This window comes from Hyperolius riggenbachi, chromosome 10 (genome assembly GCF_040937935.1).
Source record: "Hyperolius riggenbachi isolate aHypRig1 chromosome 10, aHypRig1.pri, whole genome shotgun sequence".
Taxonomy (NCBI): Eukaryota; Metazoa; Chordata; class Amphibia; order Anura; family Hyperoliidae; genus Hyperolius; species Hyperolius riggenbachi.
Genome location: NC_090655.1, coordinates 268,648,045 through 268,669,608, shown reverse-complemented (window position 1 = coordinate 268,669,608; position 21,564 = coordinate 268,648,045). Strand labels below are relative to the sequence as shown.

The following is a 21,564-nucleotide window of genomic DNA, read 5'->3' as shown; positions in this document are numbered from 1 at the left end:
AACACCCAGTTCATTTAGGTGGAGCGCTCCCTGCTCTCTGTGGAAAGCCAAGTATGAAATAGTAGATGGTATGGGTTCAGCGCTCAAAAGACAGTCTCTGGTGCAAGATCTTGTGATATAAAACACATATAGGGGGAGTATGCCAGGCAGCACTCCCCCTCAAGCTGAATAGACTCACCGGATCCACTGGCCGGATTGGGCCCGCAATCGCTTTAGGGGTATGGGCCACCCCTCAGCCGGTCCTGCCGATCTCAGCTGGGCACTTGTACTCCTAGTCCAGCAGAGGGTCCACCCGATATGGATAGTAATCCAGTAGTTTAACCTTTTCGGGACCATGTGCATGAGATCCTACGCCGCACTTGTGGCTGTTCTAGCCTGATGCGGCGTAGGATCTACGCCGGCCCGAAATTTCCGCTCCCGACGCGATCGTGCGCACCCGGAGGGGGAGATCAAGCTGTCATATGACAGCCGACATCTCCCCCGAGTGATCAGCAGCCATCGCGTATGGCTGCTGATCACACGATCACTACGATCGCCGTCGGATCGTAGTGATCTGTTTGACAGCTGCGGCGGCAGGGGGGGAAAGAAGAGGATCCACTCACCTCCCTGCCGTTCCAGCGACGATCGGCACCCCCCTCCGCTCTGGCCGGCATCTCCGCTTCATCTGACGTCAGCGCCGGGTCCCGGCTTGATGACGTCATCAAGCCGCGACCCGGAACTGCTCGTCAGATGAAGCGGAGATGCCGGCCGGAGAAGAGGGTCCCGTGCGGCTCATCGCTGGAGCCTGGAAGGTAAGTGAAGGCTGCTGGCAGAAGGGGGGGCCCAGGCCACCAAGGGGGGACACAATGCCCGGCAGCCACACACGGGATCCGGCCGCCTGACCCCCCCAAACGCGCGCACCCCCTTCCCACCAAAAATGCCTGGTCCTTAAGGGGGGGTAGGTGGCCGGTCCCGAAAAGGTTAAGCCTCAAGGAAAAAAACGCTTGACATAGCGTAAAAGTATAAAGGGATTCCCATGTTTATTAAAAAAACACACATAAAAGTGCCAAACAATCAGCACACGATTCCATAAAAGTATACAGTCCAGGTGAAAACGAGTAAGCTGATATATGGGGAGCACGCAGCTTTAGCTAGCGTGATGGCCGGTCACAGTTCCGCCCCAGCCCTTCCCCTACAGCGAGCCGCTCGTTAGTTTGGAAGCGTGTACCCGACGTCCACCGCGTCCGATGACGTCACACGCAGCGCCGCTCCGTAGCTCCGCCCAACGCGTTTCGTTACTATAGTAACTCATCAGGGGCTACGGAGCTTCGGAGGCGACGTATCTTTATACCATAATTAGTGTCATGCGCAGTAGATTTACCAAGCGCAACCAAAGCTGCCCGCTCCCCTCACATACACCATATGTGTTAGGATCAAGCAACATATTAATATACATCAATGAATATCAGTCAATAAATCAGCTGAGAACTAGTGTAATATATGGACATAAAATTTGGTTTTAAACAGGATGCAACATAATAAAATTATATTAGGGCCACTTGGTGGCAGTATACATTACATAAATCAATGTAAGCACAATACTAGATAAATTATGCCTGGAGCATATCATCCAGATATTGTCCCAGCCGGTGTGTGATAGACCCCATACCACTAATAATGGGTCTGCCCGGTGGTAGGGTCAGACTCTTATGAATCTTGGGTGTCTGATATATGACAGGGATACGTGGTGCACTAGGCAACAAATAATCATACTCCCTATCATTCAGAAACCCCTCACCCAATCCCACCTTCAGCAATTCCCTCAGTTCCTCCTTATACCGTCCTGTCGGATCCCCGGGTAGTTTTTTATAAGTTAATTCATCCCCCACCAATCTGTTAAGTTCATCATTGTATTGCTCCTTTGTAAGGACTACAACTCCGCCCCCTTTATCAGCGGGGCGGATAACCAACTGCTTATCCTCTAGGATGTTTGCAGCCGGCTGGCATGAATATTGACATTGATCTAAATTGCTACATCAGTACCAGCTAGGCTGCAACCACCCCGAGATTGTGAGTATGATAATTGTTTTTATATACTAATTGTCAGGTTTATGTTTAGTGCCATAACCTAAGGACAGAGTATGGCTCAGGCATAATTTATCTAGTATTGTGCTTACATTGATTTATGTAATGTATACTGCCACCAAGTGGCCCTAATATAATTTTATTATGTTGCATCCTGTTTAAAACCAAATTTTATGTCCATATATTACACTAGTTCTCAGCTGATTTATTGACTGATATTCATTGATGTATATTAATATGTTGCTTGATCCTAACACATATGGTGTATGTGAGGGGAGCGGGCAGCTTTGGTTGCGCTTGGTAAATCTACTGCGCATGACACTAATTATGGTATAAAGATACGTCGCCTCCGAAGCTCCGTAGCCCCTGATGAGTTACTATAGTAACGAAACGCGTTGGGCGGAGCTACGGAGCGGCGCTGCGTGTGACGTCATCGGACGCGGTGGACGTCGGGTACACGCTTCCAAACTAACGAGTGGCTCGCTGTAGGGGAAGGGCTGGGGCGGAACTGTGACCAGCCATCACGCTAGCTAAAGCTGCGTGCTCCCCATATATCAGCTTACTCGTTTTCACCTGGACTGTATACTTTTATGGAATCGTGTGCTGATTGTTTGGCACTTTTATGTGTGTTTTTTTAATAAACATGGGAATCCCTTTATACTTTTACGCTATGTCAAGCGTTTTTTTCCTTGAGGCTTAACCTTTTCGGGACCGGCCACCTACCCCCCCTTAAGGACCAGGCATTTTTGGCGGGAAGGGGGTGCGCGCGTTTGGGGGGGTCAGGCGGCCGGATCCCGTGTGTGGCTGCCGGGCATTGTGTCCCCCCTTGGTGGCCTGGGCCCCCCCTTCTGCCTGCAGCCTTCACTTACCTTCCAGGCTCCAGCGATGAGCCGCACGGGACCCTCTTCTCCGGCCGGCATCTCCGCTTCATCTGACGAGCAGTTCCGGGTCGCGGCTTGATGACGTCATCAAGCCGGGACCCGGCGCTGACGTCAGATGAAGCGGAGATGCCGGCCAGAGCGGAGGGGGGCGCCGATCGTCGCTGGAACGGCAGGGAGGTGAGTGGATCCTCTTCTTTCCCCCCCTGCCGCCGCAGCTGTCAAACAGATCACTACGATCCGACGGCGATCGTAGTGATCGTGTGATCAGCAGCCATACGCGATGGCTGCTGATCACTCGGGGGAGATGTCGGCTGTCATATGACAGCTTGATCTCCCCCTCCGGGTGCGCACGATCGCGTCGGGAGCGGAAATTTCGGGCCGGCGTAGATCCTACGCCGCATCAGGCTAGAACAGCCACAAGTGCGGCGTAGGATCTCATGCACATGGTCCCGAAAAGGTTAAACTACTGGATTACTATCCATATCGGGTGGACCCTCTGCTGGACTAGGAGTACAAGTGCCCAGCTGAGATCGGCAGGACCGGCTGAGGGGTGGCCCATACCCCTAAAGCGATTGCGGGCCCAATCCGGCCAGTGGATCCGGTGAGTCTATTCAGCTTGAGGGGGAGTGCTGCCTGGCATACTCCCCCTATATGTGTTTTATATCACAAGATCTTGCACCAGAGACTGTCTTTTGAGCGCTGAACCCACACCATCTACTATTTAAAACAATAAAAGGCTTGAACTACTTCAGTTGTGTGTAATGAATCTAAAATATATGAAAGTCTGTTTATCAGTACATTACAGAAAATACTGAACTTTATCACAATATGCTAATTTTTTTTTAGAAGGACCTGTACATAGACTGAACCTTCTGCAGTTCTCTGTCAGGCTGATAACTAGTGATGGGCAATGATATGCTAATAACTCTGAGATGGTGTAAATTGTATGCTAATGAAATGCAAAGTTATGCAGCTGCTGCATCTAGTCCATTTCCAAACTGCATATACTTGGAATTATCAGCAGCTCACTGACCATCTCTAATGATAATTGCTCCTCCCCTCAGAATTCTCTAACAGGAAGTGATGATGTTTCTCTATTTGCAGGGTGGAGTCCCGGCATCAGGAACCTCTCAGAGACTCGTCTCTCTGTATCCACAGACTGTACAACGGATGGTGATGTCACTGGACAAGAGTCTCTTGCAGATATCCTGGTGACCCCAAATATTCCCACAGACTCCACTCACCTGTCTAACCCTGAGGGGCCTCATACCCAGCACAGGTCTCCCCCTGCTGGAGGGTCTCATTCCTGTTCCACATGTGGGAAATGTTTTGTTACGAAATCAAATCTTGTCAGACATCAGAGAACGCACACTGGTGAGAAGCCCTATTCTTGTGCTGAGTGTGGGAAATGTTTTGGGAGTAAATCACATCTTGCCACACATGAGAGAACTCATACTGGTGAGAAGCCCTATGCATGTTCTGAGTGTAGGAAATGTTTTGTGCGAAAATCAAAGCTGAGCAGTCATGAGAAAACGCACACTGGTGAGAAGCCATATTCTTGTGCTGAGTGTGGGAAATGGTTTAGTGAAAAATCAAGTCTAGTTAATCATGAGAGAATACACACAGGTGAGAAGCCCTATTCATGTGCTGAGTGTGGGAAATGTTTTGGGAATAAATCAACCCTTGTCACACATAAGAGATCACACACTGGTGAGAAGCCCTTTTCATGTGCTGAGTGTGGGAAATGTTTTGGGAGGAAATCACATCTTGCCACACATGAGAGAACTCATACTGGTGAGAAGCCCTATGCATGTTCTGAGTGTGGGAAATGCTTTAGTGAAAAATCAAGTCTAGTTAATCATGAGAGACTACACACTGGTGAGAGGCCCTATTCGTGTGCTGAGTGTGGGAAGTGTTTTGTACAAAAATTACAGCTTGTTAGTCATCAAAGATTGCACACTGGTGAGAAGCCATATTCATGTGCTGAGTGTGGGAAATGGTTTAGGCATAGATCAAATCTAGTTTTTCATCAGAGACGACACACTGGTGAGAAGCCCTATTCATGTGCTGATTGTTGGAAATGTTTTATGAGTAAATCGGATCTTGTCAACCATGAGAGATCTCACACTGGTGAGAAGCCCTATTCATGTGCTGAGTGTGGGAAATATTTTAGTGAAAAATCAAGTCTAGTTAATCATGAGAGAATACACACTGGTGAGAAGCCCTATTCATGTGCTGAGTGTGGGAAATGTTTTAGTGACAAATCAACTCTAGTTAGTCATGAGAGAATACACACAGGTGAGAAGCCCTATTCATGTGCTGAGTGTGGGAAATGTTTTGGGCGTAAATCACACCTTGTCACACATAAGAGATCACACACTGGTGAGAAGCCCTATTCATGTGCTGAGTGTGGGAAATGTTTTGGGAATAAATCAAACCTTGTCAGACATGAGAGAATGCACACTGGTGAGAAGCCACATTCATGTGCTGAGTGTGGGAAATGTTTTGGACGGAAAACACAGCTAGTCAGACATGAAAGATCTCACTCTAGTGATCTCTCGGCCATACATCTCCTCACTAGTTTCCAGACACCAACCAAACCGCAATCTCAGATCTGAAGTATCTCTATGCTGGGTGCACCCGGAAAGGGTGACGTATTGCCTTTTATTGTGACAGCTGCTGGAATGCTGAATTTTTGCTATTAAACACAGCGGTGTGCATTTTACTGGTGCTCATGCGGTCTTTGCTGTTGGAATTGCTTGGACTATTTTTCCCGCACGTGGAGGCGCAGGAAGAGGAAGCACGCTGTGCATGTTGTTATTACTGAGCTGTCAGACCGGATGAGTGCATGGACTGTTTTTCTATCTTTACTTGATTGCAATCTCAGATCTGCACAGGAGCTTCTTTTGTCCTCACCTAGAATTACCTCTTCGCATTCATGTATACAAGACTTTTCACGTGCCTCACCCCTCCTCTGGAATGCTCTTCCACAGCACATCCGTCACTCCCCCACCTTTGAAATCTTAAAATGCTCTCTCAAAACTCACCTTTTCTGACAAGCATACGCTGTAACTTAGGCCATTCCCCCTTCCAGGGCTGTGGAGTCGGAGCAATTTTGGGTGCCTGGAGTCGGGAAAGAATGCTCCGACTCCTAATTAATTTAACCTGTAATTAAAATAGAAAATATATGTTCTATTTCTCAGATAATAGTCATCATAAATAATTTATACATACAGTAATAGCTGTGCTTAGTCCACAAAAATGAAATAAACAAATCAAAATTAGTTACTTGTGCTGCTTCAATAAAGCAGTCCCCGTATTTTTAAAGTCAGATATACACATCTGATTGTGACTGTATATATGATGTGTACACAGGAATCTCTTATATATACTAAATAACATCTATGCTGTAAGAATAAAGCCTGATGTGTAGCCGTGTCACTAATAGAGATGGTCAATGAGATGGAAATAATTCTGCGTTGATGCTGATTTATGCAAATGTATCCACTCTTTGCTCATGAAATCAAATAATTTAGGTTGTTAAAATTTGTTTTGGTGACTTCGAATTAAAGGGTACCTGAGACGGATGAAAAGAAAAAAATTATACATACCTGGGGCTTCCTCCACTCCCCTTCAGGCCAATCAGTCCCTCGCTGTCCTCCTCCACCACCTGGATCTTCTGCGATGAGTCCCAGTAATTCAGGCAGTCAGCGCATTCCGGCCACGTGCCGCTCCTACAGCCAGGAGCATTCTGCACCTGCGCAATTGTGCTGCGCAGGTGTAGTACGCTCCTGGTGGCGGAGTGTGTGCATGCGCACTACGCCAGACTGGCTCAAGTACCTGGAATCATACCAGAAGATCCAGGTGCCGGAGGAGGACAGCGAGGGACTGATTAGCCTGAAGGGAGCTGGAAGAAAACCCCAGGTATGTATAAAACTTTAATTTCATCTGTCTCAGGTTTACTTTGTTACACAGTAGTACTATACTCTACATATGCACTCCCCACAGAGCTGCAGGGAATCCACTGAGAATGTTGTGCACATTGAACACAGAGGTGTTGTCTATCACCCATAAACCTGGTTCAGATTGTGCATGAAGAATGTGTAGTAGAGGAAGAATCCCCTCATTCCCCTGCAGAGTACCTGCACATCATTCTTACATGTACCCACACTTACATTGCCTAGGGCCTGATAGATGTTCTTTGTTCCGGTCTGTACCTTTTGCAAGTACTCTTACCAAGGACTAGTTTTAGTCTAAAGGGAATAAATATAGCTGTCTCCATATCCCTCTCACTTCAGTTGTCTTGTAAAATTCCTAAGCGTTGGTAGTTAAGAGACGAATTTCATGTTACATACTTTCAATCAACAAGATTGTAATAAGCAAATTAGAGGAGTCGGAGGAATCCTAAACTGAGGAGTTGGTGGATTTTTGCAGGGCTGTGGAGTCGGTACTAAAATCTTCTGTCTCCGACTCCTCAGTTTATGAAACCACGACTCCGACTCTAACTCCGACTCCGGGTACCCAAAATGACTCCGACTTCTTAGTCTAATACTTAACAGGGCTGTGGATTTTTTACAAAAATCATCTGACTCTGACTCCTCAGTTTATGAAATCAACGACTCCAACTCTGACTCCGGGTGCCCAAAATTGCTCCGACTCCTCGACTCCGACTCCGACTCCAACTCCGACTCCACAGCCCTGGATTTTTGTACCGACTACACAGCCCTGCCCCCTTCAACCTCACGTCAAGTCTTACTCCTTATTGAATAACCCAAATACGCACTGCCTGCATATACACTGCAATTGTCCCCACCTCCTGTTTAACCCCATTCTTTTAGATTGTAAACTTGCAAGGGCAGGGCTCTCTCACCCTTTTGTGTCTTGGAATTTGTTGTTCATTTCATAGCTTGTGCTTACATCTGTCATTGTAATCTTTAGTTCTGTATTTTGCATCAGTGTCCATATTTGATGAATATCGTTGTCTGTATCATTATGTACCCCTTGTTTGTTTTCTTACTTTGTACAGCTCCATGGAATATGTTGGCGCTTTATAAATCAATCACAATAAAAGTCCTATTCATTTGCTGAGCGTGGGAAATATTTTAGAAGTAGTCACTACTTGTCAGACAAGTGTTAAGTGTGGGCGACGTCTTGGCCATAAGTGTTCCTTTTACAAGTATTTTTACTCAGAATCCTGAGGGCTCTTTCATGCTACTCTGTGAATTGTTTTGTTAAAGCTTTAAAGACCCTGAACTGAGACGTAGTATTGAAATGACCGACACCATCCATTTATATTGCTCTTTTATTGCATAATCAGATCTTGTACCGCCTTCAGCGACGTTTCGGTGGCTATCTCCTTTATCAAGCAAGGTTTGGTACAAAATAAACATACATCACAGTTTACACCATTTTTATACACGTCTGACAAAGCAGCCAATGAAATACAATGTAACACCTATCCAATCATTAACACGGACCTGATGGGGAACTGACCTGCTGCTCTGCCATAGGATGCTGGATCCATCTCCCCACCTCCTCCCCATGTCATTATGCGGAGAGGGTCCCGATCATCCCGCACCTGCGCATAGCTGTACTCACACAGCGTCACCCCGATCCGCCTACGGCGGACCTGACGGGGAACTGCAGCGAGTGACGTAGAGCGTGGGCGGCACACAGGCCACCCACGTCTTCGCAAGCCATGCAACCAGTGAGACGCGTGCCAGACTCCCAGCGCCTCCCCTAGAGGCCACGCTCCGAATCCACCCACTCCTACCTCGTTGTAACCATGGTGATGGACAACAAGCCACCCCTCACATACAAGGAAGACTCTATACCTTACGATAGCATAAAATAAACAAATGATCTTACCTCTGCATCATGATATACTGCCATAGTTATTAATGCAGGGGATTTTGCATGGGGGAGCTCCAGATAAATATCAGATCTATATTGCAAAAATAAAATAACAAAAATCAAAAATTAATGAATAAACATAAAGATAGCAATGACATAGCCAGATGGCATGGAAAACAGGCATATTAAATAAAAGGTATCTATTAAGACCTCTAGGCTCCATAGAATCTAGTTTTTTTTTTTAATCCAATATGCTTCCCTATATAAAAGTTTCTTAACCCTATCTCCTCCCCTCCTAGATGGTAGTACTTGCTCCAAAATCATGTATCTGAGTTGACTGAGTGTGATGCTTGTACAAAATGATTAGCCACTGACTGTTTAACAAGCTTCTCTCTAATTGCATGTTTGTGAGAGGAGAGTCTAACTTTCATTTTTTGAGTGGTCTGGCCAACATACACTAACCCACAGGGGCACTTCAAAGCATAAACAACATACATGGAGTCACATGAGTGACAACCCCTAATTTTCATCTTAGTACCCCTATGGGGATGTGTAATAGTATCCCCTTTGATCACTGAACTGCAGTGAACACAATTAAGACATGGAAAAGTGCCCCTGCGGGTCAGTGCACGTCGGCCAGCACCACCTCCAGTACTATCAGCATGCACCAACCTATCCCTCAAGGATGGTGCTTTTCTATAAGAAAAAAACTGCAACATTTTTAAATTCAGCAATATGTGAGAAGCTATCAGACAGCAAGTGCCAATTACGCTTAATAATTTTTGCTATATTATAGCTTTCAGTATTAAATCTTGACACAAATGGGACTCTGTCAGTCAGCCTCTTGTGATGCCTGCCTCCCACGCCATCCGCAAGTCTCGCCATCGCACCATCTACCAATTGACCTGGATATCTCCTACGCAAAAATTTATTGCGCATTTCTCCTATCCTAACTTCCCTCTGTCGCTCATCCGACACTATGGTATGTACTCTTTTGAATTGACTCAACGGAATCGACCTCTTAGTAGCCAACGGATGGAAACTCCCAAAGTGCAACAGGGAGTTCACATCCGTTGGCTTTGTATAGAGGTCAGTTTTCAATACATTGCCATCGTGAACAACCATGACATCCAAAAAGGAAATCTGTCTTTCAGAGGTATGGACAGTAAATCTTATATCCTTGTTACAGGACACAATCTCAGCCACAAAAGCATCTAGGGTCGAACGTGGCCCTGACCACATGCAGAACACATCATCAATGTATCTACCACTGCATAGCATACTGTTTGAACAACTCATTTGTATATATATATATACATATCCTCATACACTCCCATGAATATGTTTGCATAGGTCGGGGCCACGTTCAACCCCATCGCTGTACCTTTAATTTGCATGAAAAAATCATCCTCAAATCGAAAATAATTGTTTCTCAGAACCAACTCCTACAAATCACAGATAAACTTAACCTGTCGAGTATCAAAATCTGAAGCTGTCTCCAACATAAATTTGACAGCCTCTACACCCCCATCATGTGGGATGGAGGTGTAGAGGCTCTCTACATTCATAGTAACTAACAGGTAATCCCCTTCCAAGGGCTCCATGTTTCTAAGCACATTTAAAAACATCTGAGTATCCCTAAGATATGATTTCTGTCCGGCCACATACAGTCTTAAAATTTTATCTAGATATTTAGCTATGGGTTAAAAAACTGACTTGACCCCCGCTACTATAGGGCGTCCTGGGGTTTTGTCCAACGTTTTGTGTATTTTAGGACATGTATAAAGAACTGGAGTGATGGATTCTGATTCAATCAAATAATTAGCTAGCTTCATATCGATGAGTCCATCTTGTGATGCCTTCGACACATTGTCCTGGATTTTTTGTTGGATTTCTCTCAAAGGGTCTCCATTCAACAAACGGTAAGTCCCCTGATCTGGAAGTTGTCTTCTAATTTCGTTTTTATAGGAGATGGTATCCATGACGACGACAGCCCCACCTTTATCTGCTGGCTTTATAGTTAACAAAAGATTGTCCATCAGTTCTTGTAATGCCAGTTTCTCATCTCTATTTAAATTGTTGGAAACGGACATAGCCAATTTATCAGATCTACGCAACAATGTATATACCTCACCCTGCACTTTCCGAATAAATTAATCAATGATCTGACAGGAAGGTGGTTAAAAATTGGATTTAGACCGAAGTCCTAGATCTCTAAGTGTAAGTGTTCCATCTTCCATCTGTAGGGGTGTCGTCGACATGAAATCCCTCGGTATAGAAAAATAATACTTTAACTTGATGTTCCTAAAAAAAACGCTGCAACTCGATATCTACTTCCAGAGGATCAGGCCAATTCGTTGGGGAGAAAGACAGTCCATGGTTGAGGGCAACCATCTGCGTTGGTGTCAGCTGCACAGATGAAATATTGACAACTAAATTTTCCTCTGGTAGGGGCGTGATTGTCGTGGTCTCAGCCTGGATTTTATGGTGCCTCCTCCTGCGCCCTCCCCGTGGTTTCCTGGGACGTCTGACAGACTTTCCTGTGAAGAACTGGCCAAAAAATCTGTCGATTGAGATTGTGATTCTTCTTGACCTGTACCAGGGATCTTTACTCCTTTCAATCTACGGGGTAACCTAGGTCTACCCCCAGGTTTTTGCCAGGCATGCACATACCCAGATGTATAATCAAGCTCATCACGCTGGTATTTTTCTCACTTTATGGCCTCAACATTCCTTTGATGTGTATCCAATAAAGTTACCAGTTCATCTTCAAATTGTTCATAAGCTTCTATTGAGATCACTTGTTTTAATTTGTCCTTGAGGTCAGTCCTTGTTTGCGTGAGCTTTGGCAACTCTTCTTGGATTCTCTGGATGGTCAAGACCATAGCGTCAAATGATGCTTAGTTCCAGATATGTGACCATGTATCACAGAAGGTTTTGTCAGATGGAAACATTATGCGTGCCACATGGGCCCGCATACCTCTTGGTATGCGCCCCACTCTACGATACAAAAGTAATGTGTAGCTTAGCTACCTTCTGTATCTGTCGACGTATAGCCTTGTCATCAGAGGCATTCAAAAAGGCTACTTCATGAGATACTTGAGTTATGATCTTTGAAGTCTCCTCTGCCGTGTAGGAGAAAGTAAGGAGATTAAGATCCGCATCATCCATGTTTTCTTAGCACCTTCAGCTGATAAGCTGATAACTTTACAGAGTCATGTCACTGACTGTCCTCAGAGGAGCTCACAATCTAATCCTACCATAGCCATAGTCTAATGTCCTACCATATTATTATTATGTATTTATATAGCACTGACATCTTCTGCTGCACTGTACAGAGTGCATAGTCATGTCACTGACTGTCCTCAGAGGAGCTCACAGTCTAATCCCTACCATAGTCATAGTCTAATGTCTTACCATATTATTATTATGTATTTATAAAGCACTGACATCTTCTGCAGCACATTACAGAGTCATGTCACTGACTGTCCTCAGAGGAGCTCACATTGTAATCAATGTCATATGTATGGTAACTAGGGCATTACTTTATGTTACTATTACTTTATATAAATACTATGCAAAGTTTTGATGGGCAGCGGTGTCTCAATTACAATGCTGCTATGTACATTATGCCCGGTCCATGATACATCATGACCACACCCACCTTCCGGTGCATGGTCACGCCCCTTTTCCCACCCATTCATGGGATGTGTGGGCCCCAGGTTGAAATTTCTCTAGTGGCCCCCCAGGGTCGCAGTCCAACCCTGAGTGTACTGCTTCACACTGACAGACCAAACTCACTGTGTAACGTACCGCAAACAGCTGTTTGTGTAGTGATGTCCATGCTGGTGTGCACGATGGCGAGAGTGCAGGCGATGGCGGTTTTCCAGCCCATATGCTCGAGCTGAGGTGAAAAGATATGCAATGGTATGGTAATACAGTGTGCTGCCAGTGTGGGACTACAAATCCCAGCTGGCCTGGCAACTGTCTGTGCGCTCTATCTATGCAATGTCACCCACAAAGACAGCTATGCTTTAGTAAGTTAAATCATAAATGCAGTGAAAAGATATGCAATGGTATGGTAATACAGTGTGGGACTATAAATCCCAGCTAGCCTGGCTGGCAACTGTCTGGGCTCTAGGATATGCAGTGTCAGCCACAAAGATGCTTTAGTAAGTTAGATCACAAATGCAGTGAAAAGATATGCAATGGTAATACAGAGTGTGCTGGGCCTGGTACAGTACAGTCAGCAACTAGGCCCAGCTAAGGAATCTATGCCTGTCTGTGGTCTGGTCACACACACACCCACACATCCACACACACATCCACATCCACACACATCAGAAGAATATTAGCTCTCAAAAGAGCTTTTTGTGGGGTGCTTTCAGCAACAACATTGAGCAAGGAGCAAGCTAACAACATCCTAACTAACGCTCCCCTATCTCCAAATGTCTCTCCCTACCTCTCACTAGAGCAAGATCAGCAGACTGAGAACATGGCCGACGATGCAGCGTTTTTATAGGGGGGGTGGGGGTCCATGGGTGAGTGCAGCCTGAATGGCTGCCATGTGTCTGCTGACTGTGATGTAGAGGGTCAAAGTTTAGCCCAATGATGAGATATAGGAGGCGGGTCGAACGTGTGTGTCCGCTACCCTCCGCGGGTGAGGGTAGCTGATATCCGCGCGAACTACCCGCCGGGCGAACCATCTGGGCCATCTCTAGTAATATGCCCATGTTTTGGGCTCTTCACATCTATGCAGCTGGTCAATTCAGGTGCAGCCTGCATTTGGAAGCGCTGCCATTTCCTCCTGTTGTACAAAAATGTAAGTCTACTTGTGACTAGCTGCATTCATGTGCCTCAGTCTGCATTCAATTAATCTAGTTTAGTATTTAGTGCATAGTTTGCATCTTATTTGTATTCACGGTGTGTATTTTATGGTGTGTACACACTTGAAAGATTAAACAAAGATCTTAGACCAATTTTACCACCTTCCATGTATTATGAGAGCATACTCATCCTGGTGAACCTGATCTGCAGATGAATGTCTATTAAACAAGGTGTCTATGAGGATCTGCTGATATCATAGACTATGAATGCATTTTTCAGGAACTGATCTATTGCAGATACTGATCTTTTGAATGTGTACAGCATCTTTGTGATCAGCATCTTGCAAAGATTTTTATCTGATGGGGAGTGCAGCTCCATAGAATAGACTGTGTAGAGTATGCTCTCATACTACATGGAAGGGGGTAAAATTGGTCTAACAGACATTCATCTGCAGATCAGATCAACCAGGATGGATCTTAAGACCTGCAGATGAATGTCAGATCTGCAGATGAATATCTGTTAAACAAGGTGTGTATGAGATCTGCAGATATCATAGACTATGAATGCATTTTGCAGGAACTGATCTTTTGCAGGAACAGATCTTTTGCAGATACTGATCTTTTGAATGTGTACAGCATCTTTCTGTACCCGATCTTGCAAAGATTTTTATCTGATGGGGAGTTCAGCTCAATAGAAAAGACTGTGTAGAGTATGCTCTCATACTACATGGAAGGTAGTAAAATTGGTCTAAGATCTTTCATTAATCTTTCAAGTGTGTACACAGCATAAGGCCACATACACACATCAGACCATAGTCTTTTGAAAATGAAAGATCACAGACCAATTTTGATCACAGACCAATCCATGTAGTATGAGAGCCATACCTACACAGTCTTTTCTATGGAGCTGAACTTCCCATCAGAAAAAAATCTTTGCAAGATGCTGCACACACAGATGCTGTACAGACACAAAAGATCAGTATCTGCAAAAGATCTGTTCCTGCCAAAGATCCGTTCCTGCAAATTGCATTCATAGTCTATGAGATCTGCAGATCATCATACACACCTTGTTTAACTGACATGCATCTGCAGATCAGACAATCATCTGCAGATCTGAAAATCCATCCTGGTGGATCTGATCTGCAGATGAATGTATGTTAACCACCCTGGCGTTCTATTAAGATCGCCAGGGCGGCTGCGGGAGGGTTTTTTTTAAATAAAAAAAAAACTATTTCATGCAGCCAACTGAAAGTTGGCTGCATGAAAGCCCACTAGAGGGCGCTCCGGAGGCGTTTTTCCGATCGCCTCCGGCGCCCAGAATAAACAAGGAAGGCTGCAATGAGCGGCCTTCCTTGTTTTGCTTACATCGTCGCCATAGCGACGAGCGGAGTGACGTCATGGACGTCAGCCGACGTCCTGACGTCAGCCGCCTCCGATCCAGCCCTTAGCGCTGGCCGGCGATCGGGCAGCACACGCGGCTGGCAAAGTGCCGGCTGCGTGTGCTGCTCTTTATTTGATGAAAATCGGCCCAGCAGGGCCTGAGCGGCAGCCTCCGGCGGTGATGGACGAGCTGAGCTCGTCCATACCGCCCGGCTGGTTAAACAAGGTGTGTATGATGATGTGCAGATATCATAGACTATGAATGCATTTTGCAGGAACGGATCTTTTGCAGGAACAGATCTTTTGCAGATACTGATCTTTTGAATGTCTACAGCATCTTTGTGTGCAGCATCTTGCAAAGATTTCTGTCTGATGGGGAGTTCAGCTCCATAGAATAGACTGTGTAGGTATGGCTCTCATATTACATGGAAGGGGGTAAAATTGGTCTGTGATCTTTTATTTTACAAAGACTATGGTCTGATGTGTGTATGTGGCCTTAGTCTCTGCACACCTATGTTGATTTCATTTCAGTTGCAGCCTGATTAGAAGCACTGCCAAAATCATTCCCCAGGTCCCAGCCAATGCGTCTTGTATAAATATACAATGTATGACCATTTCTGATATAGTAAACTTCTGATACAGTCAACTACTTTTCCTGGAGTTTACTCTAAAGGGATTCTACTGTGTTCCGACAAACTACCGTGTAGTGTATGGGAATGTGGAGATGAAGATGCTGGGGACAGAGGCTCCTCCTGTGCGGGGGATAAATAGGGGTGCCCTCTATCACCCATATTATTGGCTCCAGCCATGGCATTAGACTTACACCCCAACCACAGGAGAAAGGCTTCGTAGTAGCAGGTTTATTAGTCTCATATTATGCAGATGATCTGTTACTGGTGTAGGTTGACTCACATCCATCAGATACAGACATTATAGCAGAATTAGGTCAGAACCTCCAGAGTAAGGCTCTATTCACACTTGCGCTTTGCAAAATGCCGGCGATACTTTCTGGCGTTTTGCGGGAGTGGTTTTTCCATGATTTCACGTGGAAAAATCACTGAACGGTGCAGTGATTTTGTGTCGATCGCGTTTAGCGCTTCTATAGCACTGAAACACGATCGCCTGTAAATCGGCTGAAAATAGTGCAGGCTACGCCTTTGCATTTGCTGTTTTTGGGCGATTTGCGGCGATTCCTGCAAATTGCCCAAGTAAGAACAGTTCCATAGAGTTTTATTACGCTAGCGCTTTTAAAAAGCACTAGCATTTGAGCGTTTTGCCAAAATCGCGGCAAAACGCTCTAGTGTGAATGGGGCCTAACTGGAATACATGAAGCATAATGGCCATAGACAATCCCAATCCCATGAGAACCCCCCTCACACTCTTCCTGCTATGGAGAGACAGATTTGTCTGCTTAGGTGTCACATCTCTATTCCCCCTCATGATTACTGAAAGGACAATGTGTTTCAGAATACTGATTGGTTTAGGGAAAAACCCAAGCCTGGTCCTAGTTACCAAACATTATCTTGTGTGGTCACCTACACTATACAGAGATACCCAGGTAAAATGACATGGGGTGGCAGGGTGGGTGAGGGTCAGGAGAGGTAACATGGACAGTAGAAGGGTGGGTGAGGGTCAGGAGAGGTGACATGGACAGTAGAAGGGTGGGTGAGGGTCAGGAGAGGTGACATGGACAGTAGAAGGGTGAGTGAGGGTCAGGAGAGGTGACATGGACAGTAGAAGGGTGGGTGAGGGTCAGGAGAGGTGACATGGACAGTAGAAGGGTGGGTGAGGGTCAGGAGAGGTGACATGGACAGTAGAAGGGTGGGTGAGGGTCAGGAGAGGTGACATGGACAGTAGAAGGGTGAGTGAGGGTCAGGAGAAGTGACATGGACAGTAGAAGGGTGGCTGAGGGTCAGGAGAGGTGACATGGACAGTAGAAGGGTGGGTGAGGGTCAGGAGAGGTGACATGGACAGTAGAAGGGTGGATGAGGGTCAGGAGAGGTAACATGGACAGTAGAAGAGTGGGTGAGGGTCAGGAGAGGTGATATGGACAGTAGAAGGGTGGATGAGGGTCAGGAGAGGTCACATGGACAGTAGAAGGGTGGGTGAGGGTCAGGAGAGGTGACATGGACAGTAGAAGGGTGGGTGAGGGTCAGGAGAGGTGACATGGACAGTAGAAGGGTAGGTGAGGGTCAGGAGAGGTGACATGGGCAGTAGAAGGGTGGGTGAGGGTGAGGAGAGGTAACATGGACAGTAGAAGGGTGGATGAGGGTCAGGAGAGGTAACATGGACAGTAGAAGGGTGGGTGAGGGTCAGGATAGGAGACATGGACAGTAGAAGGACGGGTGAGGGTGAGGAGAGGTGACAGAAAATAGACACCGGGATTGTGTCTGTTATGGGGGGGTTGTGGCCAGGGTGGTGATCATATCTGATGAATCAATCTGTCTCACCTGACTTCAGTGTGAAGGGTGAAAAAATGGCCCTAAGGGGAAGTATGAGGCAGGCATGAATGGTCCGCACCAGTTGCGCTACCTGCCAGCACGCTAGTAGTGCACACCGTCCATTGGTGAACATGTTCTGCCATCCCTAATGGCAATATCTGCTAGCATGGAAAAAGAGCAATCAATGTTAAACTAATATATCTAACAATAGTTACCAGAGTTTGATATAATGTCATTCATCACATTTAAAATAGACAGCCCAGTCCAAAATATTTCTCCAGTAATTTTACTAGTGGTCTTATCAATTTGTCATCAGTTAGCTAGTATGCCTCCTCCTGACCCTCCTGAAGTGGCAATTACGGCATCTAATTACATTTATTGATGTTTACAAAAGAATGTTGCTCCTCTGGATGTCCAGTGTATATAAGCAAAACTTTATATTTAAAATAGACATCCCAGTCCATAATATTTCTCCAGTAATTCTCCAGTAATTTTGCCTTTCTCTCAGTCTGGTGCAAGAAACTGACATCTCCTGTAACTATGGAATCACATCCATATGGCAGTTCTACATCTCCAGCAACTATCTGGGACTAATAATGATTAATATTATTGTTAGTATTCCTGTTATACAGTATTATTGATATTACTATATGTGATGCATTTGAAGATGAGGCTGTTGTGTAGCAACAGAAAATAACAATCATAGTTATAATTATATAATAATTAGACTGTATAATAATAATAGATTACTGACTGCATGAGATTCCAGAAACAGAGGCTGCAGTTAGTCTATTCACCACTAGATGGCGGAAAGTGATGTCACACCCAGGAAATGATGTAAGAGACAGGAAGTGATGCACCGCAGTAGGTAGAGAATTTGCAAAAAGTGGAGAGAGCACGTTGCTGAAAGAGGTAATTGTGTGATTGTTGTTGTATATTGGGCAGAGCAGAGGTTGGGGTGGACATACTTGTTATATATTGGGCAGAGCAGAGGTCGGGGTGGACATACTTGTTATATATTGGGCAGAGCAGAGGTCGGGGTGGACATACTTGTTATATATTGGGCAGAGCAGAGGTCGGGGTGGACATACGTGTTATGTATTGGGCAGAGCACAGGTCGGGTGGACATACTTCTTATATATTAGGCAGGGCAGAGGTCGGGGTGGACATACTGGTTATATATTGGGCAGAGCAGAGGTCGGGGTGGACATACTTGTTATATATTGGGCAGAGCAGAGGTCGGGGTGGACATACTTGTTATATATTGGGCAGAGCAGAGGTCGGGGTGGACATACGTGTTATGTATTGGGCAGAGCACAGGTCGGGTGGACATACTTCTTATATATTGGGCAGGGCAGAGGTCGGGGTGGACATACTTGTTATATATTAGGCAGTGCAGAGGTCGGGGTGGACATACTTGTTATATATTGGGCAGAGCAGAGGTCGGGGTGGACATACTGTACTTTGTTACAGAGGAGGTCATAGTACACCTGTCACTATCCTGATCACATTTGGTCACAACCACAAATGTTAAGAAATGAAGGACACAGGTTGAAGCACTAAAATTGCACACCAGGAGACTCGGGTACAGTGCTTGCTTTGGCTACCACCTCTGCTCACACAACCGCTAAACCTATCTGATTGGTGGCATGAATAGTAACTGCTGAGACCTGTATTTCTTGCAATGGAAGTGATTATGGGGATTCCTGTTGGTTCCCCTAACATAGACTAGTGCTGACTATGGTTGTTAAATCATCTTCCTAGTATTAATTTAGTTTGGTCATATCATAGAGAAAAGACAGCATGTCCATCTAGCATAGCCGTTTCCTCCCTGTGTCCCCAAGCATTGCCATTATCCTCCAGTATGTAGTATTCCCCACCCCAGTAATGCCATTGCTTTCCCAGTATAGCCATGTGGCCCCCAGCATTGCCATTATCCTCCAGTATGCAATGTCCCCTCACCCCAGTAATCTTTCCCAGTATAGCTATGTCCTCCCTGTGTCCCCCAGCATTGCCATTATACTCCAGTATGTAATGTCCCCCACCCCAGTAATGCTATATCTTTCCCAGTATAGCCATGTCCGCCAGCATCGCCATTTTCCTCCAGTATATAATGTCCCCAACCCCAGTAATGCCATTTCGTTCCTAGTATAGCCATGTCCCCCAGTATTGCCATTGTAAGAACTATACGTTGGTTGCTATTGGCAACAGCACAACATACCTTTTACCCCGGCACCAGCAACTCATTAAAGTTGCACCTCACAGCGACAGCATACAGGAGATAGAGCGGAGACAGCCACCTTCACCTTTAAGGGGTTTATTCAGCATTCAGGCATCTTTTGTTACATGTTGATTTCTTCAGAGTATAAACAGTCTTTCCTTTGTCCTATGTACATCGCATATATTTACAGCATACTGACAGGAAGCTATTATTCTAAATAGCAAGCGTAGAGAGCAGGACAGCATGCAGAAGATGAAGTAGAAGTAGCGCTCTGTCATCCAGTCTCCCTTTTTTATATGAACATCAAAGAGTTAATTTCTGACATCACCCGAGCCATACCCCCAAACCTACAATTGGCGGGCATGGGCATGTGACCCACATCATTATCTAATCCTCCAGTGCTTTATTACCTAGATGCAAGGAATGCAATGTTTTCCAAATATCGGCTCTGTTAACCGTTTCGTCGTCTGTCGGTACAGTTAGACCTGAAAACCCATTATGTGTCCTTATAGAGGAACATGTTCTTGTAAATGACTGCATAATTTCTCTCCGAGAAACTATGCTTAAAGTGGATCCGAGGTGAACTTTTACACATTGCATAATTGTGTTCCTTTCCTATTGTTTATAGGGCATTCCTCAAGCCAAATACTTTTTTGTTTTAATACTCTGATTCCCTATAAACTAAAAAAGCCACGCCCACAGGTTTTCAGAGAGCCTTGGCAGTAGCAAGGGCTCATGGGAGCTCAGTCTGGGCAGTAGGAGGGGGAGGCGTTATCAGCCATTGATTTCAGAGGCAGAGAGGAGGAGAGGGGATTAGGCTGATGGCTCAAGATACAGATAAGCCTGCCTATGTGTAATGTTTACAAACAACATGGCTGCTGTCATTGTATCACAGGAATAATCACATTCTATTAAAACTGTTTGCAGCTAGATTTGCTGTGTAAATCTAAACTTTAGATAAGATATATAGACAAGTTACTTGTTATAGTTAGTTTTTCATCTCGGATCCGCTTTAAAGAGACCCTGCATCTCAAGTCTTTACTAGTCTTGAGTGCCTGAGGCCTAGAATTCAAGTATATTTACATTCTAACAGCCCCCCTGAAATGACTTGAGATGCGGGTTTCTCCATTAGGGTTCAGACAGTACCTATGAGCCTGTTTTTGTAATGTTTCACCCTTCCATGCTCGTTTCCAAACACACTCTCTCTGCTCTAAGTGAATGCCCCTGGGAGGGAGAGCAAGACCTCTTGTCTCTCTGGGAAGGCCCTTCTTCTAAGCCCGCATCCCATTCTTCACTCAGCATTCTCGTCACAGGTGTATCCCCTACATACTCCACTTGACCATGGAAAAGTGAAACTTGTTTGTACCCAAAGCGACGGAGCAGTGCTAGAGGTCTTCTAGAAAACCACCTTTATACAATCAGCTCCGTCCCATAGGTACCTCTGAAACCTTGCATCATGTGACTTAGCTTGAAAATATAGGCTTGTGAGATTGTGTACTTGACACCAATCCTCTCCCCATGTTTATTTGTTTGCGTAATTTTAAACACAAACTCACCTGTGTAATGATGCATATGATTGTAATCCCCATTCACTACGACCAGTAGGTGCAGGAAAAAGGTTTGAACTGCGGAGGCCCAGTCTGAATGCCCCTAAAATATCGCCAGAAACCTTCTCCACCAGGTCAGACTGGAACTCACCTGATTATATTTGTGTTCAACCTCTGGCAGCTCTCCTTGATCATGATGAAATATCACCTCTAAATTAATGTTATGTTTAACCTTTTTAACAAAGTGTTCTCTTGTGTCAAAACCTGTACCCATTTATCCCATGGTGTGTTATCTCTCAGTATGGGCACTTCTTGTGGAGCTTTGAACTTTAAAGTTCTCTTACCGATTTG

The 21,564-nt window shown here is 45.3% G+C and overlaps 1 protein-coding gene across 1 annotated transcript in view; it reads left to right on the top strand.

Annotated features, from left to right (window-relative positions):
- The window catches only part of LOC137537186 (uncharacterized), a 274,266-nt gene that overhangs the window by 235,327 nt on the left and 17,375 nt on the right, over positions 1–21,564 (top strand). The window contains exon 17 of the mRNA XM_068259298.1: positions 4,050–5,562. Coding sequence (XP_068115399.1) covers positions 4,050–5,562 — 1,513 coding nt within the window. The remainder of the gene's footprint in view (positions 1–4,049; positions 5,563–21,564) is intronic.